General features: G+C 46.9%; 1 protein-coding gene across 1 annotated transcript; it reads left to right on the top strand.

Moving 5' to 3' along the window:
* The first annotated feature begins 611 nt into the window (after positions 1–611).
* Positions 612–3,958, top strand: LOC141775954 (uncharacterized). Its single transcript, XM_074649694.1, has 3 exons — positions 612–1,151; positions 1,270–1,701; positions 1,793–3,958. The coding sequence occupies exons 1-3, from the start codon at positions 612–614 to the stop codon at positions 3,956–3,958; spliced, it is 3,138 nt and encodes a 1,045-aa protein (XP_074505795.1).
* The last annotated feature ends 6,417 nt before the right edge of the window (positions 3,959–10,375 follow it).

The following is a 10,375-nucleotide window of genomic DNA, read 5'->3' on the forward strand; positions in this document are numbered from 1 at the left end:
GGTGAGCTAGGATCACAAGGTGAGTATATCCTCCCGTCGTTAGAGTTTAAGTTACGTTTGTTGATAGGAGTCTGTTTTCGGTCTCCTTTATTGTTTATGGCCGCCGAGCTAAGTGTTTGCGCTACAGTATCGGCGAGCCTCCGTCGGACAACGAGCCGTTGGGCTGTTGTCGGCTAATTCATTTCCTTTTACAGTGTGTGTTGCTCAGCAGCGAGTGATTTCGCTCGTTAAAGCAGACATCTCCTTTGTTGATAGATAGAGCGACCGCTCCCCAGTAAGTGATTTCGCTTGTGGGTTAACTTATTTTGTGGCTGCTGTTAAAGGGGAAGTTATTATCTTCCCTGTCTTTTGTATAATAACAGTCCTAGTTCAAAGCTAGTGTCTAGTTACTGAGACAGTTTCCTGTTAAGCAACTTGATGTAATTTTTTCTCTCTGTTACTAGAGAGTGCTTTCACTCCAGTGTAACCAATGAGTTGCATAACAAAGTAAACACATTATATAAGTAAGATAAATACATTATTTAATTAAATATAAGAGTATAAAATTCATACTACGAATTATTATAAATATCAGCAGCACCATGTTAGGTGAGCATGTTTGCCGTGCCTGCATGGCTCCACTGCTAGCTACTGATGGCCATGAGGAATGCCCCACATGTCTCGGTGTTGTACACCTGAGGGAGGGGCTGTCCGACAGTCAGTGCATGAATTGTAGTTTTATGCCACGGGAGCTGAAGATAGCTCGATTAGCTGAGCTAGAAGAGCAGCTCGAGTGCCAGTTGCCCCTATCGGGTGTACCTTCACGGAGTGGGCGGAGACGCGCCCCACCTGAGGGGGCCCCACCTACAAAAAAGGCACGGAAAGTGGACTGTTTGGCAACTAAGGTCGACACGCTAACATCAGAGTTTGCTGAGATTAAAGCGCTGCTCCTTAACCTTCAGCCAGGCAGGGTGAACGCAACCCAGCCTACCCCACCGGGATGGGATGAGGATGCCCTGTCTACGAGGGCTTCCTGTAGCCAGTTCTGTGAGGACCGGCCTGGACAGGGAGAGCTAGTAGCCTCCTCCCACGCTTCTGACACCTGTTCCCAGCAGTCAGGAAGTGGGTCCAGGGCAGGCTCAGAGTCTGCTCCAGCGACAGTTAAGCCAGTGGTCCGTATGGCTCTGGCACGCTTAGGCGTGGATGAGGCCCCGACTGCGGGCACCTCATCCAGTGCATTTTTTTAGGTGGGCCCCGCCCCTGGCGGGTTTCTCTGTTCCACCCTCCCAGCCATACATTGAGGAGCTCCACAAATGCTGGCCAGACCCGAAATCGCTTTCCCACAACACCACTGACGGCAGGGCCTTAGCTTCAATGCAGAACGCTGACACTTACGGACTGGGTAAGATGCCAGCAGTGGAGCCATCTATTGCCGCCCTTATTGTGTCTCCCAATGAGGTCTTGAGGCCTGATGCTCGCTGTCCCAGGCCCCAGTGTCGCATCACAGACGACTTTCTAGTCAAGGCTTATGAAACAGCGGCACGCATGGGCCGTCTTGGAAACTCTCTTTCCCACCTGATACTATCCTTGTCCCAGTCCCTGCAAACTGCTGGCGTGGATGCTTCCGTCCAGAGCCTCAGTGATGCATCCCTGCAGGCGTTCGGTCTTATCACAAGGGAGCTTGGCAGACTACTGTCGACCCTTACGCTGACTCGCCGGCAGGTATGGCTGGCCCAATCTCCGCTTTCGGAGCCGGGCCGGAGGGCCCTCCGCACTCTCCCCGCGGTTCCGGGGGAGCTGTTTGGCCCAGCAGCACAGCAGGCCTTGGAGCGTGGAATCCAGGCGAACCAGACTCGGCAGCAGTTTGCTAGCTTCCGGGAACCTACGCCTTTATGGCGACAGCGGCCCCCACAGGGTGGTGGTACCAGTCGCCCTCGGCTTCCAGCTCGTCCTGATACGTACCCGAGGACCTCGCAGGCTCCGGCACGGCCGGTGCCTCAAGCGAGAAGGGGTCGGGGGTCAGGGTATCGCCCCCCCAGGTACCCAAAGGGCCAGAGGGGAAGATCCTGATGCCCCGGGGCCGGCAGTCGGACGCTTCTCCCAGCAGCAACTCAGCTGCTGGGAAAGCAGCACTTCAGACCCTTGGGTGGTGGCTACGCTTTCCCAAGGGTACAATCTCCAATTCCGACGCCGGCCCCCAGTTTTCAGTGGGATCAGACTGTCCACGGTCAGAGATCCCACAAAGTCCCAGGCACTCAGACAGGAAGTAGCCACCCTCCTGGGGAAGGGTGCCATCGAAGAGCTGGGGCTAGAGACACAGCGAGGTGGTTTTTACTCAGTTTATTTTCTGATTCCAAAGAGAGAGGGTGGGTTTCGCCCTATACTGGACTTACGAGGGCTGAACACATTTCTGAAGGTGTTGCCCTTCCACATGCTGAGTACAGCAGATGTGCTCCAAAACGTGACACGGCACAGTTGGTTCACATCCATCGATTTAAAGGACGCATACTTTCACGTCCCAATAGCACTACCTCACAGGCAGTACCTGCGCTTCGCATTCGAAGGCAAGGCCTTCCAATTCAAGGTGCTCCCATTTGGTCTTTCCCTTGCCCCACGGGTCTTCACAAGGTGCATGAGGGCGGCACTCGCCCCGATGCAAGCCAGGGGGATGCTTATCCTCCCATACCTGGACGATTGGCTAATTTGTGCTCTGACCAGGGAACAGGCAGAACGGGACACTGCGTCCCTTCTGCATCACATGACGAGGTTGGGCCTTACCGTCAACCATGCCAAGAGTTGTCTCATACCCAGCCAAAGGGTAGTGTTCATTGGTTTAACTCTGGACTCCCGCCATATGCTGGCCTTCCCAACACCAAGACGAGTAAACGCCATACTCCAGCTCCTCCTCCGGTTCCGGAAGAACAGGAGGTTGAGGTACAGCCTGTTTCTCAGGCTGTTAGGTATGTTGACGTCAGTAACATCAGTAGTGCCACTGGGTCTCCTGTACTTACGGCCATTCCAAATTTGGATCAATGGTCTCCAATTAGATCCAAAGTCCCACAGATCCAAGAGAGTCAGGGTGTCCTGCCGATGCCTCCTTGCGTTGCGGCCATGGAGAGCCGGGGCATATCTGGCCAGGGGCATCTCATTGGGTTCGATTCCCTCACGTCGCGAGGTGGTGGTGACCGATGCTTCGCCCTCCGGCTGGGGGGCAGTATGGCAGCACAGAGCGATAAGGGGGCTCTGGACAGCACAGGAAGCGGCGGAGCACATAAATGTGCTCGAGCTCCGTGCTATATATTTGGCACTTCGCAAATTCCTACCACATTTGAGAGGCAGGCATGTTATTGTACGGTCCGACAACAAGTCAGCTGTCTACCATGTGAACCGGCAAGGGGGCACCAGATCACCCCGGTTGCTACAGGTGGCACGGAGACTTCTGGTATGGGCTTTCCCTTGTTTTTCCAGCCTCAGGGCCATGTATCTGCCAGGGCCACAGAATGTGGTGGCAGACTTTCTCTCCCGCCAGAAACCCCCTGCGGGCGAGTGGAGGCTCCACCCAGAGGTGGTAGAGGAGATATGGCGCAAATATGGCGCAGCAGAGGTGGACCTGTTTGCCTCAGAAGCCTCAACGCACTGCCCTCTTTGGTTCTCCCTGACGGAGACAACAAGCCCGTTGGGACTGGATGCCCTGGCACACCCATGGCCAGATTGCCTCCTCTATGCCTTCCCACCATTCCCACTGATAGCAGTAACGCTACACAGAATACAGCACGGCAACAACAGACTCCTGTTGGTCGCCCCAAACTGGCCGGGGAGACCCTGGTTTCCGGGGATGCACAGGCTTCTGGACGGAGTTCCATGGTGCCTGCCCAAGAGGCAAGACTTGCTCTCACAACTGGGGGGCCGCATCTGGCATCCGAACCCGGATCGCCTACAGCTTTGGGTATGGCCCCTGAGGAGCCGGACCCACTCCTAAGGGTATGTGACCGGGCGGTAATTCAAACCATTTCTGACTCAAGAGCACCCTCCACCAGGGCACTGTATGCCAACAGGTGGAAAATATTCTCAGAGTGGTGTAAAGTGCATGAGGAGGTACCTCAGAGTGCCTCTGTGCCAATAATACTGAGTTTTTTGCAGTCTTTGCTGGAGAAGAAACTCTCTCCTTCTACCTTGAAGGTTTATGTAGCTGCTATTTCAGCCGGGCATGTCAGAGTGGATAACCAGACCGTGGGGTCTCACACTCTGGTGACCCGATTTCTTAAAGGAGCCCAGCGGCGGAACCCCCCCGCAGGCTGTCAAGGTTCCCTCGTGGGAACTGCATCTGGTGCTAGAAGCCCTTTGTCTCCCCCCCCTTCGAGCCTCTGGAGCAGTCGGGGCTGGAGTGGTCTTCAGTAAAGGTTACTTTCCTTTTGGCGATGGCATCAGCAAAACGTGTGAGTGAACTTCACGCCTTGTCAGTGAGTGAAACGTGTATTCGCTGGAACTCAGATGGCACAGGGGTAGCACTTTGGCCTAACCCATCATTTTTCCCGAAGAGGTTGGCTCCGACCCACTCTAATCAGGTCATTGAGCTGGCAGCTTATGACCCTTCATGCCTACAGGGGGAAGATGCTAAGTCAGCGGAACTGCTCTGCCCAGTGAGGGCCTTAAGGCATTATATACAGGTGACTGCGAGCTTTCGCCGCTCTGATAGTCTGTTTGTCTGCTATGGGGGCCATAGGAAAGGGCACACCCCGTCCAAGCAGAGGCTTTCCAGGTGGATTGTTCAGGCCATTGAGGAAGCATACAGGTCAAAAGGACTGCCTTTACCTCTTAATATCAGAGGCCACTCCACCAGGAGTGTCTCCACTTCCTGGGCAGCGCTACGGGGGATCCCCCTAAGTGATATCTGCGCTGCGGCCAGCTGGGCTACTCCATGCACCTTTGCCCGTTTTTACAGGGTCAATGTTGCTGCTCCCCATGCAATAGCATCGGTGGTCTTTCAGGAATCCACAGGCCGTTCCCGGTGAGGTGGGTTTTCCTCGTGACTACGTTGGTAGTAGTCATCCAGTGTTAAACACTGCCTCTGGCAGTCAGGAAGAACGAAATAGAACGATAGTTACGTATGTAACTACGGTTCTATGAGTTCTGGATGACTGCCAGAGTTGGCTGTCACTCGGAATCTTGGCGAGAAGATTCTGGAGGGACATATCTGATGATGACGTGGGCTTATATAAACTACGTCATCCCAGGTCACATGTGACTTTGTTGATATTAAATACTCGACCTGCGCGTGCGCGAGATGGATAACATCCAGTGTTAAACACTGCCTCTGGCAGTCATCCAGAACTCATAGAACCGTAGTTACATACGTAACTATCGTTTTCTCTCAGAACACTTGAATTATAATATGCTGAAAGGTTATTATGGAATTTTTGCCCAATGATGCCAAAAATATACTGCCTACTGCTACTTTAAGGTTGTGATCATAGGACACAAACGAACAGCTGATTGTAACCTGTAACTGGTCTCCTGGATGAAAGCCCTGTGTTTGTTGGACCCATCCACCACATTTCACAGATTATCTAACTGATACTCTACTGTCAGGATATAGTGACCTTTTTTTGTCATATTTTTTCAAAGTTACCGACTTCAGCTTTTAGTTTTCTTTTAGTGCCACCATCAGGTCAAAACTTAAATTTGTCCAATAATGTTATGACCAAATACCTGCAACTAATTATATTCACATCATCCTAAACTGTATTTAGTGTTCAGTGCTAATTAGCAAATGTTAGCTTGAAACTAAGATGAACATGGTTAACATTATACCTGCTTAACAACAGCATGTTAGCATTGTCATTGTGAACATGTTAGCATTCTAAAATTAGCATTAGTCTCTTAATCTTGTTCTTCAATGGCTGTCAAGTTTGAAAAAAGGTCTCTTCAGTGGCATAGATCCTCTTCGTTTAACTTTTCTGTGACAATTTCAAGCCCTACAGTATTTACCTTGCTGACCCAATTTATATCCTTTCCTCCAGTTCATGTTTAAGAAGAATGAATCTGTCATTTTCTTTGTCATTCTAGGGTTGCAAATCTGGCCTCCTCGATACGTTCTACATATCAGCCTGTATGTCTCAAACATGTGACTCTGGTGTGGTTTGTGTTAATTCCTTCGGTAATAGAGAATATGGTTTGCGATTTTGTTTGTCAGGTGTTTTTTGTTTTCACATACACCCTGAGGTGTTCAGCAAAAAAAGAATATCTAGTCACCTGATCAGTGTTGTTGTTGCTGTTTGCATTCAAAGCAATTTGGATAATTTGTAATATGAACTGGGATACAAACAGCAGGAGAGCAATTAGATAATTCGCCTTGAAAGACTTCTCCAGATGCCATCTGAATAATGTTAGCCCTTTATTTAAATTAATAAGTTCGAGCAATCACATAAAGAGATTTAACTCTGTTGACACGCGAAGAAACCTCTGTTCCCACACTGTGAGGTGAGAGAGAGAAAACCAATTAGGGGGACAAAGAGGTAGAAAAAGAGGTGATAAATGGATCACGTACGCAGCAGAAGGATTTCAGTTGAGTGGAAAAGAAATATTGTGCAATGGGAATACATTAGTCACTCTGATGCATGTGATGTTTGTCTGAGGAAGCTGACACAATAAGTGACAGATTACACATGAAGGTAGATGATTGCTGTAAATGCCTGTGATCGCCGCGTATGGAAGGAACATCTGCGTGACATGATGTATCTCATCTAATGCAGCTTTATTATACACACAAACAGATGTTACCTCACGGTATAGAAAAGTGATGTTAAGGTTGAGCTAATTAGATAAGATAGGCTTTTATTGTCCCTGTGGGAAATTTGCCTTGGACATCTCAGAATCTGCAGTAAAAAAAATCACAGCAAAACAACAGTAAGAAGACAACAAATGTGTTCATCCATCAACTGCACATGCACACCTACATCAGGAAAAATGTGCACACTTACAGTAGTGGTACAATATATAACAATGATCAACGACAAGAAGGACAGATACTGCATACACATTTCAGCCTAGGTGTTTAATAACACATTATTCTAATAATAAGTTATACATCTTTTAAAATGTTTCATGTTGTTGTTACTGAGACTGTATTATATTACCCTTTAAAGACTGCACCATCTTTATTTCAAACTATTTATGTACAATAAAATACACCCTATTGTTAAATGTTGCAGGGCTTTCTTTATCGTCAGGAGGCTACCATCCATCCATCCGATGTGGAAGTGTCTTAATCTTGCATTCTTCCTAACAGCCAGCAGGGGGCGGCGACTCTTGTTGCAAAAAGAAGTCTGATTGTATAGAAGTCTATGAGAAAATGAGCCTACTTCTCACTTTGATTTATTACCTCAGTAAACATTGTAAACATGAGTTTATGGTCTCAATAGCTAGTTTCAAGTCTTCTTCAATACAGCATGATGTTCATTTAGTAAATTATTGTCCTATTTAGAGTCAAATAGACCATAAAGCAGGGTATGCTTTAGGGCGTGGCTACCTTGTGATTGACAGGTCGCTACCACAGCATTGTCCGGTCTGGGAGTTGTCTGCGTTTTTGTCTTACAAATTTAACCCTTTCACAGTGTGTTTTCAGTTCATGAAAGTTAATAGTTACATTTTGGTCGCCTAAAAATGTCTAATTCAGTGTTCGGTTGTATTTAGCTCCACCCTCTCGTGTCACTTCTGAACTCTGCTGAAAATGCTGAACTTGAGACTTCAAAACCGTAGTCCACAAACCAACGGGTGACGTCACGGTAACTACGTCCACTTCCAGCGTGGTCGCACGCAAAAGGCGCGTGCCTGGCACAATAATGCGCAAGAAAAAAAGCATGCAATAAAAACGCCGTTTATGCTTTTGGTGTGTCATTTTTACGCCATTTAGTCTTTACTGACTGCAATGTAAATCTGCGTAAATATGCTATGCTCAGAGCTAGCGATGGTGTTCGAGACCGGTGTTTTGTTTTGTAAGTTACGTTAGTGACATTTGTTACGTGTTTTCCGTACTCATGTTGTTTCCGTATGTATTTTAATTAGTTTCTGTACTTATTTTAAGCCCAACCACAACTTTTTTCCTAAACCTAACTAAGCAGTTTTGTTGCCCCCTGCTGGTACTGCACCTTCATACACGAGTGTACTATTCACGCCTCATTGATGCAACATGTGACACTGACACGCTTCCCTCAGGCGGGTCTATTACACACTTTGGCGTGATATTAGGTAGCCACTTCTTATATACAGTCTATGTTTATCATTTAAGCTTGTTCTGTGTCCGTCAGTCATGGCTCACCACCAGTATTGTATTGTAGATGAGGTAAAGAGATGGCTTAAAGGGGCACTCCACTAATTCACACATTCTTCTATCAACCTGTGAAAACAATTTTGTCTTCAGCTGCTCTGCACTTTACATGAGAAGTGTTGTCCTACACCCCCTCCCCCAACACTTTTACGACATTGGAATTGCAGGGGGAATGTATTTGACAGTTTCTGTAACTTTCAGAAACTTGCAATCATTCACACCCACAGGTGAACGGAGGTGAGAAAATTAGCAGGGTTTGAACTTCTCCCTCAATATCTCCTTTTTCATCACTTACACAACACACACACACACAACAAATGAGTGCAACACTATGAATGTCGTCCAGGCGAGACAATCTGAAAATGGGACGACAAAGGAGGACGGTCTGCAGGACAGATAATAATGCACACAGTGCCCGTTCATAGACTAAGCTACTTTTTTAATTCTGCACACCAACAACAGCTCTACTCTGCACATTTATAGACTGTTTTTTTTACTGTATTATATCAATAATGTACAGCTTTATTCTGCACTTTAGACTATTTTTAAAAAACTCTCTACCTCAGTTCTTATTCTGCATTATATTCCATATTTGACATTTCTTAATCCCCTGGTCTCTACTGTATATCTCCTATATTTTATTATTCAGCACTATATCACTTTTTGCACTATATTCACATTTCTAATAGTCCTGTATCTCAGTTGTTACCCTGCACTTTATTCATTTTAACAGTCTCTTCTGCACTATATTGACTTTTTTAATAGTCCTGTATCACAGCTGTTACCCTGCACTATATTCAGTTTTAACAGTTTTCTTCATCTCCTTGTATTTTTATATCTGGTATATTTATTTGTACTTTGTACTTCTAACTTTTTTACTGCCTTTTACTGACATGTTTTGCACTATGGAACTGTGATGCTGGAAACTTGAATTTCCCTCGGGATCAATAACGTTACTATCTATCTATCTATCTAAAATGTGCATCTTTATCCCTATATTTAAAAGATTATTGTGTCTCGTCCCTCTCTATGACGGCTGTCTTCGAGGGTGTCTATTTGGATCAGCTGTAAACAGTTTTGACTTGAGATTGAAGTCGAACAACACGTCATAGAAACTAGTTCTTTGTGAGCATAACACATTCTTCTCCTGCTTGAATGACCTCCCAAGGACTGCAACATGTGGCACAACAGTGTTCTGTATATGAGTGTATGCATACTGTACACGTGCAAAACCACAATTCAGTGCTCACAGTTGCCTTTAAAGGGATAGCTCAGGTGTTTTGAGGTGGGGTTGTATGAGGACTTATCCATATAGTCAGTGTATTACCTACAGTAGATGACGGTGGGAACGCCCCCAGCTTGGAGAAGCAGACAGAAGTTACTGCGCGGAAACAAAGCAATATACTGCTGTGGACTTTGGTGAATCCGAATTACCCCTTTAAAACAGTTAAATCACACAATAACACAAACTAACCCATCGAGGCAGCGGTAGACCAGAAAATGTGTCCTGCGAGGTAAAATTGCTGTTTTTGTCAATGGAATCTGGTGGCTTGAAGAGAGCATAGATTCGGCTTCAGTTTCCTGTAGGAAAGGGCTGTGTGACAGCAAGGTAAAGCGATGAAAATAATGCGTACACTTAAACTTTTTTCAGGTGACTAAAATACGTTTTGCTGCCGGTCTCGTTCACAGCAGTACATTGCTTTGTCTCCGTGAGGTAACTCCTTTCTGCTTCTCCAAAGTGGGGGCGTGCCCTCCGTCATCTACTGTAGGTAATACACTGACTATGGATAAGTACCTCATACAACCCCACTTCAAAACACCCAAACTATCCCTTTAAGTAGAGCTAACACATGCCTAGAGATCTTTTGAATAGCATGAATATTGCAGTGAATCATACAGGTGAACACTAGTTGGTTTAGCATAACAGTAAAGCGGTAAACGCCTCACAGGACAGTTGCATTAAAATATCAAAGAGTCCCAGTAGGGGTTAAAAGTAGTTTCCTCACACCTACCTCCCCCATCTCTTGTCCTCCCCCTTCTTTGTCTCCTCTCTCCTCAAAGCCCACCTTC

The sequence above is a fragment of the Sebastes fasciatus genome, chromosome 10 (genome assembly GCF_043250625.1).
Source record: "Sebastes fasciatus isolate fSebFas1 chromosome 10, fSebFas1.pri, whole genome shotgun sequence".
Lineage (NCBI taxonomy): Eukaryota > Metazoa > Chordata > Actinopteri > Perciformes > Sebastidae > Sebastes > Sebastes fasciatus.